We start from the raw sequence: 18,577 nt of genomic DNA, 5'->3' as shown, positions 1-18,577 counted from the left end.
TTTGACCTCCCGCCGCCAGCGCGCGGGTCACGAGGCGGAGCGACGTGAGGTCCGCCCACCGGCGGAGGAGCTCAGACGGCCAGCGGGACGTGGTGTGCCTTGTGTCTTGGAGTGGTGTGGGCCTGGAGAGACGCTAAAGTTGATGGGCTAAAGAGTTGCAAAGGGGCCCGGTAAGTTTTGCCTTGGAAGTGCGTTTAACTTGCAGGAATTTCGCCTTCCTGGGCATCCTTTGGTCCACATTCTACAGTAAATTCTGTTAATTCAACGTTCGCTGTTCTCCCGCCCGGGCATCCCGCCTACATGGCCGCCTAGCTGCTAGCACTCGAGTTTGGGGTCTTCACTCAAATATGAGGGTCTCCTTGATTGCCCTATTTAGAATTAGAAGCCCGGAGGCTGACTCTGGCACCTCTGTTTTTTTCAGTACCATGTAGCACTTTCTAATATGCCACATATTTATATACTTAATAATATTTAGGGTCTACTCCCAACTTTTTAAACTTTGAAAGGTGGAACTTTGCTGTGAGATTTTTGGCACTGGGCACAGAGTGGGGCTTACAAAACATTTCCAAAACCCTGAATCCAAGTTTGTCCGTTGCCACTTCTGCGGCCAGTCCACTCACGCTACCAAAATAGCAGTTTTTCTGAGGCGTTTTGGCACCTCTAGATACCTATTATCTAACTTCTCCTAGGAGTTCAGAAGTTTTGGAATATGTGTCAGTATTGTACCACCATATGCCCCCACCCTCACTCTGGATTTTCTTTCCCTTTTCTCCTGCAGTGTTAATTCCCAAAATTTACCCACCCTGTTCAAAACTGAGCCTAACACCATTCTTGAGGAAGTGTTTATTAACTGTCCGTCTATCTTTGACCCAGAAGTTTAATATTAATCCACAGTTTTATTTTGGTGGCACACACATTTCCAGTTCATTTGCAAGTACTTCAAGAGAAATAATGTTTATGATCACAGACCCTATTTTAAGAATGCCTTGACTATGGATTTTAAGCTTTGCTTATGCTCTCTAATGGTACGGACACTGTAAGAACACGAAATACACTGATCTCCGAAGGGTGCACAATCGTATGAATCACATAAAATTATTACTAGCTAACTGTATGGTAGTCCTTAGAAGTGTAGTTAAGGGGCCTACAATAAATTCTCCAGGTGGGTTCTCCCTCTTGACAGTTAAAACTGTTTATCTCCCGAGACTGTTAATACAGCTAGTGCTCGACTTAGGACCACGGTCGGGACCGCGGGCCGGTCGTAACACGATTTGGCCGTAAGTTGAGTAGCCTATATGTACAGTTGAAATGGTGCACGCGGAGATGGTAGTGCTGCCGGAAGCTGGTCCGCACTGTCGTACGCCGCTGCCAGACGCGGAGCAGTCGTGGCTAGCGGTTGTGGTAGTAAAGGCGATTGCGGTAGTAAAGTCGAATGGTCGTAAGTTGCATAGGTGGTAAATCAATCAATACCTGTAGACTCTTGCCTAGAGCAGTTTAGCATTATTCTCAATGGATGTTACTACTACTACTTTTTTTCCGGAGAAAGTGTGGTAAATTGTAAAGAGCATGGCCAGTGGCCTTCAAGAACCCTCAGTCTGACTGGGCAGGGTGGCTCACACTTGTAATCCCAGCACTTTGTGAGACTAAGGAAGGAGGATTGCTTGAAGTTAGGAGTCTGTGAACAGCCTGGGCCATAGCAAGAACTGGTGTCTACAAAAAAACTGAAAAATTAGCCTGGTGCATGCCTGTAGTCCTAGCTACTTGGGAGGCTGATGGGGGAGGATCACTTGAGCCCAGGAGTTTGAGGCTACAGTGAGCTATGTCCCTTCCACTTCATTTCAGTATGGGGGAAAATGCAAAACTCAGGTCTCTTTAAAAACACACACCGGGTGTGGTGGCTCACACCTGTAATCCCAGAACTTTGGAAGGCCAAAGGGGGCGGATCACCTGAGGTAGAGATCAGCCTGGCCAACATGGTAAAACCCCGTCTCTACTAAAAATACAAAAATTAGCTGAGCATGGTGACAAATGCCTGTAATCCCAGCTACTTGGGCAAGAGAATCACTTGAACCTGGGAGGCGGAGGTTGCCGTAAGCCAAGATTGCACCACTGCACTCCAGCCTGGGCGACAGAGTGAGACTCCGTCTCAAAAAAACCGTTAAGTTTGTATCAGATGGCTTCAAGTTTGGCCTTAATTCTGTCTAGTAGAGGATCAGAAGCACCAAATGAGAGGGCCTGAGTAAAGAACTGAGCAAGTCAACAAGGGGATGTCTGCACACTTTCTCCTTGCCTATACAAGTGCCAAGAGTAGCATCCCCTGTAATAATGATGTTTTCACATATGGCATCTTAAGGATTCTGATCCTGCTCTAACCACTCCTTGCCTTACTAAATATACAGGCCTAGCTGGGCAGCAGTGCACACCTTTAGTCTACTTGGGAAGCTGCGGTGGGAACATCACTTGAGCTCAGAAGTTTAACACCAGCCTTGGCAACACAGTTAGACCCCATCTCAAAAAGGCCAAGTAAAGTGAACAAAAAATAGTTCCAGTCTACTGCTAAGTTCAAGCCTAATACTTTACATCTATTGGCTATGGTCTTATCGATAAAATGGTGACACTGCCACACACCTGAGTAGAGTTAAAGGTAATGAGTGTAAAATGCATGGGCACTTAATGAGTAGTAGCTTTTGGTGGCTAGGTGGAGGTAACCATGAATTTACTAGAAATTCATGCCTCAACCATGTGTGCAAACCTAAAAGAAAGGATAGTGTCACAGGGTTCTCAGGGTGTCGCTTCACCAGTTGGAAACTTCCATGGCTGGCAGTGCCTCTGGAGTTGTGCTTGTGCCTGCTGGGCTTCTTACTGCCCACTCTCTGGGCTGGCTGCACTCAGCTTGTGCTGCCCGCCCAGATCCCATGCCTGCCAAGGGCGAGCCAGGCATGGGTTGGTAAGGGATGAGTGAGCAAGTGAATGCAGGGTTCAGCCACTGCACCCAGCCAGGCACATTGGCCGCTGTGGCAGGGTGGGCGGCTATAGGACCGGCTCTGTGCAAGGCTGTAGCTCGACCAGGTGGACCACAAGTAGCTTCTGCTGCAGGTACCAGTGTCTAGGCAAGAGAAACGGGGTGAAACCCAAAGGCTCAGAGATTCCAGGAACCGCAGAGCCCCAAAGAGGGTGTTACAGCATGTCACAGCCCTGGCTCAGGGAGACCCAAGGTGTGGGTTCCCAAAAGAGCCACAGCTCTTCTCATGCCTGCAGCGTGGTGACCAGAGTTGGGGGTAGGGAGTTGGAGGGGACATAGTGGGGGGTTGTTTCAGCCAATGTATTATAGCTTTTTCAGTCCCACAACCCACTCCACCCCATGGCTCCTCAGCTGGCCTGGCCATGCTGCCTCCTGTCATGTGGGGCAGCTGCCTGGAGCCAGTGATAGGCAGGAAGGCTACAGTGTTACAGCAGCTCTGGCTTTGGGAATCCCAAGGTCTGGGTCCCCAGAAGGGTCACCACTCTTTTCTCCTGCAATCTGGGAAGCCTTGACAAGGCAGCCAGGAACATGTTACAGCTCCTTTCACTCCTGCCATTCAGCAGGTCCCGAATTCTTGTCCTGTATCCAGGAAGAATAAGGTTACTGTAGGGTGAGCAGGGCAGAGAAGAGCTTTATTGAATGACAGAACAGCACTCAGGAGACCCAAAGTGGTCCTTGTTACAGGCAGGTTGTCCTGATGACTGTCATATCTGGCTGAGTCTGGAGTTTTTACGTGCTTAGAATGGAGGAAGGGTGGACCTGGGAAAAGCACCATCCAATTGGCTGCAATGCATTAATATGTCGAGTTCTCGCTCTGGCTTGTGGGCTCTACCTAAAACTGGCAGCCTGGCCCCCAGGCTTCAGGCTGTCCCTGGCTTGAAGGTGGGGTTTCAACAGGAACCTGCCTCCCGCCACCATCAACACTTCATCCACAGCACCCAGGTTGTCCACACCAAGCTACCCTCACCCCCTGGCCACCCTCCCATGCTCATTGGTGCCCAAAGTCTGGAGGGGGCCAAGGTAGCAGGGACCTGGCACATCAGCGCCACCCTGAGCATGCACCCAGGTTGTGACAGCACCCAAGCTGAGCCACAACTTTGCTTCACACAGGAGCAGGCACTGAGAGCAAGGAGAGGCCAGGGAGCAAGAGCAGGCACTTCCAAGCTTGTAGGGGCAGGGGGCTTCCCAGGCCCCCAAGGGCACAGGGATGCCTGGGTCCAGAGCTGTGGCTAGGCGGCTGCAGCTGTGTTCAAGAACACAAGCTCCCGCCCTACCGACATGGTAAGGCAGGGCTCCTGCTAGGATCACCTGTTCCCTGTCCCTACCGGCTCTCAAAAGCATGCAGCCCCAGCCATGCTTTCCTTCCTGCAGCTGGTGTCCTCACAGCGGCTGCTCAAGGTGGGCCACCACCATCAATAGGTCTGGAGATGCAGGTTGGGAAGCTATTAGTATCACTCTAACAATAGTTATTTCACTCATAGAAATGATAAGATCATTAAGGGGATCATGTAGAAGATGACAACAGACAGGCAATAGCATTTAAGGAGTTGGAAGAATTCTAATGCTAAAAAAATAGTCAAAATGGAAAATAAGAACAGAGAATTCTAGAAACCAAGAGAAACTTTAAAGCATGTTGAATTAGAGAGTAGTCAAGTGAAAGATCATGTCCATTTACAAACGTTCAAACAAAATTGTGTTTGGCTTTTTCTATATGATAGAAAACCCACCAAATAATCAAACTACCAACCAACCTCAGTAAGTAACATGGAAACTACATGAGAGCTAGCAAGAATTTTAGTTGCCAAATAGCATTTATTTAAGTACAAAATCCTGGCAGGTGATAGCACATGCAGACCCTACCCTCTGAGGACTTACTAAAAGCGAAAAGCCCTTGGTTCATTTTGAGTCAGAACAATACAGAAATTATGAAACCTTAAAACACTCCAGCTCCGAAAAAGCAAAAGAAAAAAAATTATGAAATCTAAGGTGTGCAGGTTTACTTAAAAGTGATAATGTTTTATATTAACTGTGGCCCACACAGGGTCTCTCTAATTCAGTGAAAATAGGACAGTCACTGAAAATAAGGACTAATCAATGGCCAAATGTTTCCTCACTATGGGCAAAAATGTGATTTTTCATCTGTGCTTTAAAAGCTGTAAGAAAAACACCTGGCTGGGTGCGTGCCTGTATTCCTAGTTATTTGGGAAGCTGAGGCAGGAGGATTCCTTGACCCCAGGAGTTGGAGGTCAGCCAACTCTAAACAAAAACATCATTCTGACAAATGACCTTATGTAGGATCTCTTTGGGCACATATGCAGCAAGCAGTCATTTAATAAATGCCTTCTGGTAGCCAGAATGTAGCTGCTCATGGCTCTAAGTATCACATCCAGAACATGAAGGGTTTGGAGAGAAGTTGCATAATGGACTTTGCCCCTTTCCTCAACGGACAGGTAATGTATACAAAAGAACCCATACCCAAATTATAGAATTTTTATTATTTTCCAATACTATACAAAAAATAGACAGTGTGTATATGTTAACAAATCCAGAAACAGTCCAAATTAAATGTGGTTTTTTTTTTTCTATTTCAATGACTCTAAGTTGCTAAGGCGATAATCCAGTTATGAGTTCTATTCTCTTCCACTGATTACTTGGCTCTCATAATAAGAATTCTTGCTTTATTTCCCACCAACTCCATAAATTGACATTTCTTTTTGTAAGAGGGGGATATTTTCTTCTACATTTGAGCCCTTACATCTGTGAGAGTTCATAAGTATCTGAGATTTCATTCTCTTGCTATTTTCTTACAGTGTCAAACATGAGAGAGGAACCAGGAACTCTTTCTCGTATTCTACTAATTACTATGTTTCTCATTCCCTAAGTGTCTGAATTCATAATATTGAATCTGCCACAACAACCTTTTTGAGTATTTCTAAATTCTTATTTTTTTCCTAAATCCATCCTCACTCCTTTTAATACTTCTTTTAAGGGGCAGAGTACTTTACAGTAGATTTTTTGTTTTTTAGATTAAGCATAGGAAGATGTCTAGAAAAGTGACAGTCTTCTCAAATATCTTCTTTCACAGCCATCCCCAGTACTCACCTTCATCCACTCACCCGCCTTCCCACTCCCATTTCTCACTTTTCCCTGTTTGGGCAGAAAAGAGACTTGAGGGTATTTTACTCAACTAAAGAAATTGCCACTTTACTCCATTTTGCTTGCTGAAAAATTAGTAACAGGATAGAATGCTCAAGAAACAATGTGATCAAAAGAATATGTTTGAATTTAAAAAAAAAGACTGGTAGAAAAAATAATTTAACAGTTAATGTTGAGTAAGCACAATATTTCTACAGAAAGACAGACTTCTGCAGATTCACTTCTCTGAGATAATGCTTCAACAGCCTGTGCCTTAAAGCCCTTACTTAGAATATGTTAATATGATACCATTAAAAAAAATTTTAAAGGGGATTTTTTTTTTTAAATCTTTTTTTTTTTTTTTTTTTATTTTTAAGTGTAGAATCCAGTTGATTCTGTAATACAACAAGCTGTTTCCAGACCACTGGTCTCATAATAAATATTGAGACCTATACTACTGATAGACAGAATTTATTAAGCTTTTCACATGTGATAGCACATAGTTTTAATTGCATCCAAAGTACTAACAAAAGCTCTAGCAATCAAGAATGACAGCATGTTATTTTATAACAATCAACACTTGTGGCTTTTAAAATTTGGTTTTCATAAGGTAATTTATACTGAAGTAAATCTAGCCATGCTTTCAAAAAATGCTTTAGGTCACTCCAAGCTTGGCAATTAACATTTGGCATAAACAACAATAAAACAATCACAACTTAATAAATAACAAATATAACATTGTAGGCCATAAACATATACAGTATAAGGAAAAGATGGTAATGTTGAATAAGTAGTTATTAGACTGGAATACCTTGGCCTCTATGCAAATATGTCTAGAGACTTTGATTCACTCAGCCCTGACATTCAGTTTTCAAAGTAGGGGACGGGTTCTACGCTATCATTTTACAATTTCCAACACATTGAAAACAAATAAGTAGAAAATGAAGAGTTGATTTTTATTAATGCATTACATCCTCAAGAGTTATTACCAACCCCTCCGTATAAAAAATTTTCAAGTTATATTAGTCATATAACTTGGTGTGCTTATTTTATATAGTGCTAAATGGATTAAATGAAGACAACAATGGTTTCCCTAATGTGATTGATATTGTCATTTTTACAAGCTTCTAGATCTAAACCTTCAGGCTTCGAACCGAACATTGATGAGAGTGTTCATAGTTCAACCTACTGATCATACAGTATGCTTGATTCAGAATGTTATTTTGAAGAAATTAAAATTTTAACCTGGTAAAAAATAAGTTGATATGAGTGGTATAATATACAATACACCGAAATGGTTACTGTCACAAATGGTCATAAATAAGGAGTACGAAGTTCCACTGTCAAGTCACCTAGAAGTCTGATTACATATTGTTACTTAGAAAACTATAATAAATTGGATATACAGCTGTTTACTTCAGTCTGGTATCTTCAACCAAAATATGTACCTTATACCAAAACAGTGCTTATTCCAAAATATTTTTTGTAGCTGCTAGTTCTTCCCTTGGAGTAAAGAAAATAAACCCAAACTTTTAATTACCGGGATTCAGAATATTTAAGAAAACAATTTTAGTTAAGAATCAAATACGCAGAGATTCAAAGAAGGAAAAAAGGAAATATTATAGAAGACAAAGGCCAAACTGGCATCCCAGATCTAGAGCAATTTTGTAAAGCAGGAAAACAACTATGACAATCTGCAGCATCTTAGATCATTCTAGTGAGTGTCCCAGGTACTATAATTGTTTTTATAATGGTATTTCCTAAATAAAGGAACGTAAATATACGCTAAAGGGTGTGTTTCCCAAGAATAGAGGTGAAGATATTTTCATTTTGTTTAACCCACAAACTATTTGGTCAAAGGAATATGTAAAGCTAAATAAAAGCACATCTGGTAGAAATTCATGGCAATGCATGTTGACAAGATGTGCTTGGATCTTGCTTGCAGCATCTGGCAGTGGTTAGCAGAACAAAGGTAGGAATCTCACAGGCTCTCCTGTGTCTGTTCTGGAAGAGGCTCCGTGGTGGTGGCACTAGCATTTGCAGCCGAATTCAAGACTTCTCCAAAATCACCACCAGCAGGCTTGGTTCCCCCTACTTTAGACTTTAAAAAAGTTCAAAAAAGGGAAAGACATTATGAAACATAAAACTAGCTGATTCTGCATAAAGTAACTCTACTTTTAAGAACGAACAAATCAGCAACCTTATAGCTCAGTGATTATTATATATGTATGGAATTTCATATTGTTGTAATGTTCAGTGTGGTTTTATAGTAAAACTCATGCATTCTCCTTTGCCGAAATATTCAGATTGGTAGACTCTACCCCCTCCTCCTTTAACCCCCATCTGCTCTTTGTTCTTCATAGGGAAGTCTAAGAACTTTGTAAAGCCGATTTATTCTAAAGTACCTAGTGAACTCTCTTTATACTTGTATAACATTTTGTATTGCATCAAGTTGCTCATTTAGCTACACTCATTCAAGAAATGTTGAATACAACATGAGAAAGAAATATATATATATTTTTCTCAGTTACAGTATAAGCTTTCTAACCCTTCACTACTTAAAGTGTGTGGTTCAAGGACTTACAGACTCAGCATTACCTGGGAGCTTATTAGAAATGCAGGATCTCAGATACTCTTTATATCCCACCCAACTCCAGCTACAGAATTGAAATCTGTTCTTGAACAAGATCCCCGAGTGATTCATGTGCACACTGTAGTTTGGGAGGCACTACTCTAACCTATCTGGCCTCAAATTTTGTCATAAGCATTTATTTGAATATATCTGCCTTGCATTTGTGTAATACTTTTTCAAAACCCTTACACATCACTTCATCTTTTTCAATACTAACGTGTATATGCCCTCTCACTGTTACACTGTCCAATAGGACAGCTAACATTAAGAAACCAGTCAGTGACCATGGAGGCAGGAAGCTCATAGTGGGTTTGAACTTGACCTTGCCCTTGGCTCAATCTTAACTGAATGGTCAGAGACCCCTTATTTTCACTCTCATTCTTTTTGGTCTGCCATCCAAAAATTGTTTGGGAAATTTGAATAATGTGTGTTCATTGTTTATTAAATTTATTACCGCACATTCCTTAATTATAGTATCAAAACTCCTTGCAATTCAACATGTCTATAACTGAACTCCTCCCCACAACTAGCCCCGTCTCTAATCTTTTTTAAGACTTTATACAGCAGTAGCACCTACCTAGCTGCCCCAGCCTGACATCTGGAGTTGTCCTTGATTCTCATTCAACTTGTTCTACATCCAATCAATCTTTTTTTCCCCTGTCATTTCTCATGTCTAAATAGCTCTAGACTTGGTCCCACTACACCACCTTAATTCATTCTCCATCATCTTTGGCTTGGATTATAATTCCCTCCTTCCAAGTACTCTGCCTGTCTCCAATCATTCTCCCCTTTGATGTGCAGGGCAGCCAGTGATCTTTCTAAAATGCACAGAAGAAAGTACCACTTGGGTTGTTTAAAACCCTTCAATGGCTTCACATTGCCCCAAGTTCAAACTCTGCAAGGTGGCCTGTGCATCTCTCTAGCTTTATCTCCTGCTCAATATCCTACAGCACAGGAAGTTCTTGGTGGTCCTCAAAAGGGCCCCCAAACTTCAAACATTCCCTTCAACCTAAAATCCTCTGTTTACATTACTAAGCCCTCTAAGAGGCCTTCTCTGACCTTCTCTCCCACCAAGCCAGGGGAACTTCCTGCTACTCGTCCTTGTCGCACCCTCAACTTTGCATGTCAGAACCCTTACCTCGCTTTTAGGTACATCTTGCAGAAGGGGCCCATGTCTCACTTACTCACTGTGGTAACTCTGGTGCCTAATACTCATTGCCTGGCACATGGCAAATGCTCAGTAATCACAGATGAATGAATCAACCCAAAATCTAAATGGACCTCATGTATAATCAAATACAATGTAATTTAACAAAATTATATCCTCAGCATATACCTATATTTTACAGCTTCCTTGGGATATACTTGGGGTATCTGTTTAATACACTATGCTTTTTTTTTTTTTTGGAGACAGAGTCTCTCTCTGTCACCCAGGAGTACACTGGAGTGCAGTGGCATGATCCCACTGCAACCTCTGACTCCTGGGCTCAAGCGATCTTCCTACCTCAACCTCCCAAGTAGCTGGGACTACAGGTATATGCCACCACATCAGCTAACTTTTGTATCGTTTTTGGTAGAGAGGGTTTTTGCCATGTTGCCCAAGCTGCTCTCAAATTTCTGGACTCAAGTGATGTCTGCCTCAGCCTCACAAAGTGCTGTAATTACAGGTGTGGGCCACTGCACCCAGCCAACATACTGTATGTTTTTAAATTACATTTTTTAATCTGAATAGTGCCTCGTTATATTTTAAAGCAGATTTCGTTACCATTTATAGAATCTAAATATATTCAGGAGAGTATATAGCAAGTGACCTAGAAGTTTCTCCTCATGTCCAATGTCAAAAACACGTAAGATTCCTGGTTTTCCAATTTGCCATTTCAAAAATTAATGCTTGGGGCAGATTTCAAGGAGGGGCTTTAACAGCCTAACAATATTGAGAACTGAATTATAGTAATCCTTTACTTCTTGTAACTACAGTTTGCTTTCAAATATATGACTTGGGACTAAGAAAAATAAAGTAGGTCTCTAGAAATGACATAGAAGAATGACTCTTACATATATTTTTACTCATCAAATGAGTATTGAGCGACATGCCAAGGACTGATCTAAGCCTTTGATGAGTATCAGTGACCAGAACAAGGTCCCTGCAATCATGGCTCACAGAGCATCATGCTAGTTAGGCCTGAATGAAAAAGCTGTAGAACTGTGTGTGTACAGTGTAACTCTTCTGAAAAACATTCATATGTCTGCATGCAAACAGAAAAGGTGTGTACTAATGTTTATATGTTAAAGAAAAAAATGATCCAGATCACTGTAGAGTATTTTATTTCAATAAATGAACCCTGCTTTTAAAAGATACGTTTCGTGACTCAAAGTTCTGAAAGACTAAACTGAATATTAGTTTTCAAACTAACTGATAAGAAAACATGGCCGGGCGTGGTGGCTCACGCCTATAAGCCCACCACTTTGGGAGGCGGAGATGGGTGGATCACGAGGTCAAGAGATCAAGACCATCCTGGTCAACATGGTGAAACCCCATCTCTACTAAAAATACAAAAATTAGCTGGGCATGGTGGCGCATGCCTGTCGTCCCAGCTACTCGGAAGGCTGAGGCAGGAGAACTGCTTGAACCCAGGAGGTGGAGGCTGCAGGGAGCCGAGATCGCCCCATTGCCCCCCAACCCGGGAAAAAAAAAGGAAAAATCTTTCTAAAAAAAAAAAAAAAAAAAAAAAAAAACCACTTAAGATACTAGTTTTAATCCTTAAAATATTTCCCCATAATTATCAGAGTTAGGGAGTAATAAAAATACAGGTTTGTATCAAATGCCCATCGATGACACACTGGACAAGGAAAATGTGGCACATATGTACCATGGTATACTACGCAGTTTGTGTCATTTGTTAGGGACATGGATGAATCTGGAAACCATCATTCTCAGCAAACTGACACAGGAACAGGAAATCAAACACCACATGTTCTCACTCATGGGTGGGTGTTGAGCAATGAGAACACATGGACACAGGGAGGAGATCATCACACACTGGGGTCTGTTGGGGGGGGGAAGGGGAGAGACAGCGGCGGGTAGGGAGGTTGGGGAGGGAGAACATGGGGAGAAATGCCAGATATAGGTGACAGAGGGATGGAGGCAGCAAACCACACTGCCATGTATGTACATATCCAACAATCCTGCATGTTCTTCACGTACCCCAGAACCTAAAGTGCAATAAAATATATATTATATATATATATATATTTTTAAAAACCTTCAAAAAATAAAAGAAAATATGGGTTTTATAGAAACTCTGTAGAGGGTCGGGCAGTAGATGGGAACTAGGCAAGCTTTTACATTGCTTGTGATCCTAAGAGTTGATAATTTTACAGCTTTGAATATAATCTCGAAGATAATATAATTTACAAATCAATAAAGCTAATTATTATGGAGAAATGTTCATCTCCATTGAAATCGAAGAAATCAAAAAAGAAAAACAGTGAATCATAAATGATGATGGCATCATTATAATAATATCCAACAATTGAGGACTGAACAAACAATATCCATTATAGGTAATATACAAGCAGCCATTGCACATAATATTGAAAGAGAATACTTACAGATACAAGAAAATGATAATGATGTATGGCCACTTCTTTTTTAAAGCATAACAGCATAATACTACATACATATATCACTGTCTGAGTGGTAAGACCAATTTTTTTGTTTTCTTTCTTGTGCTTCCTATATTCTTGATAATTGTTGACAAGAAAGTTATATTAAATTTTGTCCAACTACAAAGGTACTTGAAATGAATAAAGCAAAATGCAGCACATATTTCTTAAATGCCACATTTCCTTTCAGCGTGTGGCATGCTGTCATGCGACAGCATACACTAAAATGGTATTAAGTGCATACCACCTTAAATGTCTGTCTACTAGTAACATAAAGAGTAAAGTTCTTTACATTCTTTAGACATTTTTAAAAAGAAATATTAATGTAAATGATGTACCCACACCAAAGTTAATTAAGACACCAGGTAATGTATCAAAAAGACCCTGTTCATCTCTCTACTTGCCTTTAAGTTTTCAACCTTTTCTTCAAATGATTTGAAAGTTGGGGAGTTTCTACAGAGAGAAAAGAAAAATAGTAAAATTACAAATACTGAAAAAAAAATCCAACTAATTTGAAAACATCATTGATTATATTTCTCTTCAACATTATTCTCAATCGGCAAAACAACAGACATAATTATCTGTATCATATATGTGCAGGTACATACAAGTATTTATATTGTAGGATTCTAAATTTCTGATCTAATTTTTAAGAGTATGCATTTGATTCCATGAATAGGGCCAGTCTCAGACATAAGTAATATAGATATAGTCAAGTATGTGTGTAAGGAGAGGGAACAAAGCCGGGTAAAATAGCAATTCTGTCACTTCACCAACCAACTTGTCATGGTACAAGAAAATGCCACCATTAGATCAGTTTAATTTTGGTTAAGGTACTATGCTCTAAAACTCCTATTTTGATTCACATCTTCCCTAGTAGAATTTCTACATGAACACACATCACCCAAGTGAAATTCACAAGCCTATGAGGTTCAATATCAAGGAGCAGCATAATAGACAGGGAAAGCAGGGACCAAAAGGAAGGGGGAGGAGCCTAGAAACAGCTTTGCCTACTTCACAACGCTGCCCTAAAGGATGAGGAGAGCACACTGAGCCCACAGGACGTTCATTCATCCATGTACATTCACATCTATCCATATTAATTAAGGAGGATCATAGTGCCTTTGTCTCTCACAAAGGCGCTTCGGAAACAGGGTTTCCAACACTATTATCCTATCCAACTGACCTTGAATATCCTTTCTACTACCAAGTCGAAAAATGCAAAGAAGGGAAAAGAGGTTTCTTCCTTCCCATGGTAGTGATGGCAGAGCAGTTAAGACAACAGCTCTCCAGGTGTGTCCCCAAACCAGCTGCTATGGCAGCTATCAGGAAGTCATGAGCAATGCCAATTTTCAGGTCCCACCCCAACTCTACAGGATCAGAGACTCTAGAGGCAGGGCCCAGCATGCAGGGGTTTCACGAGCACTCCAAGTGGTTCTGAGGGACACTGAAGTTTAAGCCAAGCACAGATAGTTAAAAATCCCCTATCTCTCTAGAGACGTTAGGTGAGGTAATATGATTTGCAAGTGCTAGTGAAAGCAGATAGTAGAATTAAATCATAGTTGGCTCCAAATGTCACAAAATGGGAAGGATGGAGAAAAGGACAGTATAACGCGAATGCAGACAGAGGTGCCGGGACAAGAGAAGGTTTGTTAACAAGCACTGCTCCCTTTGTGAAGTAAACAGATTTCAGACAGGAAACAAAGGTTTACAAAATAAAACATAAATCATTCTTTTTTCAAAAACAAAATAAAAACATTTCATGGATCTCTTGTACTCATCCCAACATCAGAGAAAGTGTAGCTGAAAACTGATATAGTGTTAAACACAGCTTGATTCAAGGGGAATTCTAGTTTCCTAATTCACAACAGTTCAAGTTAAACACCTAAATTTTAAAAAAATAAAGCATAAGACCAACTACATTTCATAAAAACATACTTTACCTCATAGCAGGCATGCTAATTGAATGCTGAATGGAGCGTATACTAAGAGGCAGCATTAAAAAGAGATAGAAATAAGGTTAGTATAGTGGTGCTTCGACATTATTAAAAGCTGACAAAACTTAGCTTCCCAGGACCTTTATTCTTTTGGCGCCAGGAAGAATTACCTACTTTTTGAGGTGGAGGGGATCAAAGTTATTCCAACATAATTTACTTTTATTCAGGAACCAATTAATTTCCAGGAGTTACTAGAGCTAACAATATCACCTTGGATTTTTACAGCACTTTGAAAACTAAAGTGCTTTCACCTACAGCTGTAAGACATATAGAAGTTAAATTACCCTAGGTCACAGCAGAATCAAAATAGAACTTGGGTCTTAATTCAATGTTTATCACCTCCCCTCAAAAATGAAGCGTGCACACACACACATACACACACACACAAGCAAGGCCAGGGAAGGGCTTCTAGTAAGACAGGGAGGCAACTGCCCACTCAAGGACAATGTGGTTCACTGGCCACCCAGGTTCAAGACTATCTACTCTTAGCCTTCTCCAATCGAGACCACTTCATGAGAGTGCCCTCATTCCTAGGCTCATAAAATGATTGTATTCTGCTGATACTGTTACTATCATACTATAATAGTTTGACCACTGGCACGACTTTGGTAAATAAACTTTCCTGTATAGGTTCAAGGTATTAATTCTCAGTTATATTTAAATATTTTGTGTGCTTATGATTTTCTTTTCTTAAAGAATATTTGTTACAAATGATAACATGTCTTCAGTATAGCTCCTCATCTAGTTTTTCATGGACAATGACTGTGATATACATGCTGGCAATCTGTCTAATCAAAATTATCAATGAAATATTTAAACATCTTTGTACTTGATGTCTTACGTAACAGAAAAAGATGCATGTAACTCAGCATTCTCTCTAGCTTACAATGGTGGTCAATACACAGGGTATAAGACAATAATAATCTATTCTGGGAGGAATTTGATTTTTCTTTTTGTACTTGGATCTTTCAAAGTGTATTGATCCCAATCCCTAAATTTACAAAACAAGAAGTCTAAGTATCACCTGTCCTTCCTCAGGCCCTTCTGCTGAAGCTGTCTGGAATAGTCACATTGCCACAAACCACCTTCTACCATTACCAATATGATAACTTGATCAGTGGAGAACCGCTAACCTCCCAGTGGCCTACAAATTGCTTGGAAGGTATGAAAAAATGAAGAGGTGAAGACAATTAAGACTCTTATCCTAGCATGTTGTAATCAAGACACTAAGCCTGCTGGACACTTAGACGTTGAAGAGGTTCTGGGGGACCAGGTGAAAGCTGAGAGCATGCAGAGGAAACCAGTTCCCAAAGAAATAATTGAATCTAAGCAGAGAGAGGTAGAGAAAATGAGGTCAGGAGAGGTGATCACGCAGGGAATCCAGCATGATGGGAGAGGAGTAGCTTTCTTGGTTTTGTTCCTATAATCAAAACTCTTCATTAGAACATTCATTTTGGCAGAAACTGCCAAAAAAAGATGAGTAATCGCCAAATATGTGATAAATTCCTTGTCCATGGGACCTACACATTAAATTTGATAGTATCAACAAAATGAGGAAACCGGTGCATAGCATAGTGCAAATTTCAGAATTTCACAGCTAAGTCTAGTCACTGTCCCTAAGAACCCCTGTAAAATATCACTTTCTCCAGAGTGGACTCACTGGGCTCTATACCACTTACATCACTTTCTCCAGAGTGGACTGGTGGGGCTCTATACCACTTACATCACTTTCTCCAGAGTGGACTGGCTGGGCTCTATGCCACTTATATCACTTTATCCACTGGGCTGTATGCCACTTATATCACTTTCTCCAGAATGGACTGGCTGGGCTGTATGCCACTTATATCACTTTCTCCAGAATGGACTGGCTGGGCTGTATGCCACTTATATCACTTTCTCCAGAGTGGAGTGGCTGAGCTCTATGCCACTTATATCACTTTATCCACTGGGCTGTATGCCACTTATATCACTTTCTCCAGAATGGACTGGCTGGGCTGTATGCCACTTATATCACTTTCTCCAGCAGTGGACTGGCTGGGCTGTATGCCACTTATATCACTTTCTCCAGCAGTGGACTGGCTGGGCTCTATACCACTTTACCCAGCACACACCTACTAAATATGTTTCAGTGAAACACACAAAAAAAATCAGGATAAGCTGATTCTTACTAACTACTTTCCAATCTCATACTGCATTACTCTTACTTTGAAAAAGTCATTTTATTAAAACAGCTAAATGGCATTTTTAAAAATCCTTGTTTCTCACACTAAGGAAAATGATCAGAAAAAGAAAGAAGCCAAAGAGAAAGGCACTTGGGTTCAACTGAAGCGCCAGCCTGCTGCACCCAGAGAAGAGCAGCACACTGTGAGAACCAATGGGAAGGAGCCTGAGCTGCTGGAACCCATTCCCTATTAATTCATGGCATAATATGTGTTAATAAAAGACCTCTGGACTATAAAAATGTTTCTCTTCATTCAGTAGAAGTGTGGTGTCCTTGCAACAAATTATTCAATTGGTTAGAAAATCGCCATTTATTAGAAAATGGCCAAATCATTCAATTGGTTAGAAAAGATATTATGTATGAAATATCTGTACTGGTTTGAAGACAGTCCCATTAAATCATCAAGGAAGAAATAATTTACAAAAAAATTTTTTAAAGTCCTTGTTTCTAACATAGTTATCTGATCCTTTCATCCCTAATACTAATAAGAGGGGAGGGGGTAGAGGGAGGAGAAGGAAGTAGCAGCAGGGGAGAAGGAGAAGGGAGAGGTCATGGCTAATGTGTTGGAATGCTTACTATGTACCATGCACGCTTTTCAGAGCTATCAATGTAATATTATTCCACTTTGCCCTCACATGATCTCTTGATGTCAGTGATCACAGCAGCTACTGTCCAAAGTAACTGCTGAACAATGTCCAGAGGGGCAATGTCTTAAACCACCACTGCTCTGGGGAGGCCCAGGAGGACAGTGCAGGCTCCAGGACTAGGCATGCTTGGTTCCAGTCCTGATGATCAGCCACTTAACACCTACTGTGCAACCCTGGGGAAGTCACTTAATCTCTCTATGGCTCAGTTTCCTCATCTGTAATATCAAAACAATAACAGCACCTACTTCTGGGGTACTGTGTTCTTGCTGGGCTTATAAACGTTAATAATTGTTATTATAACACATGACTGTAATTGAAACATGAATTAATATCTATATTATACTTCACGTAAGCATAGAAAATATGGAAACAGGAAGGGAAATACAAGCATACCACATGAGGGAAAAGTGGGCTTCCCCAGAGGGCCTACTAGGACAGCACTCATGACCACGTCCTCCTTGGCCTTGCTACTACCACACCTCATTCTCAGGACATCAAAAGCAGCCCGCTCTCTGTTTCCTTACGCATCTTATTTCCCCAACCAAGGCATAAGACAAATACCTAAATCCCAAGTGCTGATTTATCAGCTGTGTAAAATAAAAACTGTTGCTGAGTCTAATACATTCAGGTTGACAAAACTGGTGCATTTTCTCCTTCTATATCCATAATTACATCAGGGAGTAAAATCACTGATGTAAATTTGCCAGGTAAAATGGACTCAGAACAAATATTGGGTGGGATTAACCAACTATTTCAGAGCACTCAGCAAAAGGGGCCTCCTGCATCCATCTCCATGGGAGAAAACGACTTGCTGCTGGGATTGGAACACTCAAATTCTACAGCCCAAGCTCCCTTTCTTTGGATAGTTCTTGGGGGAACATGGCCAATATTTGCCTTTTGGGGGAACATGGCCAATATATACCTCACATAATCTAAAAGATGTAAATTTTCTTTATATATATGAGCACATTAAATCAGAACACAATCAGGACTTCTTGGCCTTGAAATTATCTTTTAAAGTGCCTTTTTCCAACCTTTGATTTGCAAGATTTACAAAGTTTAACTTTCAAAAGATAATCTCATTTTTTTCATCTCCAGACTTTAGTCAAAAGCCTTATAACTTCCACATACTGATAGGCAATTAAGTATTCATAAAAACTTAATATTCATTAAAAACAAGACTGAAAATGGTACAGCATAATCTCAATTTTATTTTTTAAATCAAATGGACAGTGACTATAAAAGGAGCTAGAAAAG

At 40.7% G+C, this 18,577-nt stretch overlaps 1 protein-coding gene and 1 long non-coding RNA gene across 9 annotated transcripts in view; one reads left to right on the top strand and one right to left on the bottom strand.

Annotated features, from left to right (window-relative positions):
• The first annotated feature begins 5 nt into the window (after window positions 1–5).
• On the top strand, window positions 6–16,906 carry LOC116531764. Its single transcript, XR_004260573.1, has 2 exons — window positions 6–170; window positions 16,724–16,906. It is a non-coding gene; the product is annotated as an uncharacterized LOC116531764 (long non-coding RNA).
• The window catches only part of TPD52 (tumor protein D52), a 128,040-nt gene continuing 114,960 nt past the window's right edge, over window positions 5,498–18,577 (bottom strand). For 5 of the 8 annotated variants that reach the window (XM_032250577.1, XM_032250579.1, XM_032250613.1 and 2 more), the window contains 3 exons: window positions 14,399–14,440; window positions 12,860–12,908; window positions 5,498–8,258 (listed from right to left, as the gene is read on the bottom strand). In XM_032250577.1, the coding sequence (XP_032106468.1) occupies window positions 8,139–8,258; window positions 12,860–12,908; window positions 14,399–14,440 (211 nt within the window). In that variant the 3' untranslated portion in view covers window positions 5,498–8,138. The remainder of the gene's footprint in view (window positions 8,259–12,859; window positions 12,909–14,398; window positions 14,441–18,577) is intronic. The other 3 variants (XM_032250580.1, XM_032250619.1, XM_032250609.1) reach the window with 1 other exon arrangement.

Source organism: Sapajus apella, unplaced genomic scaffold (genome assembly GCF_009761245.1).
Source record: "Sapajus apella isolate SASKATOON/1434 unplaced genomic scaffold, GSC_monkey_1.0 scaffold3, whole genome shotgun sequence".
Classification (NCBI taxonomy): Eukaryota; Metazoa; Chordata; class Mammalia; order Primates; family Cebidae; genus Sapajus; species Sapajus apella.
This window is presented reverse-complemented; position numbering and strand designations above follow the sequence as displayed.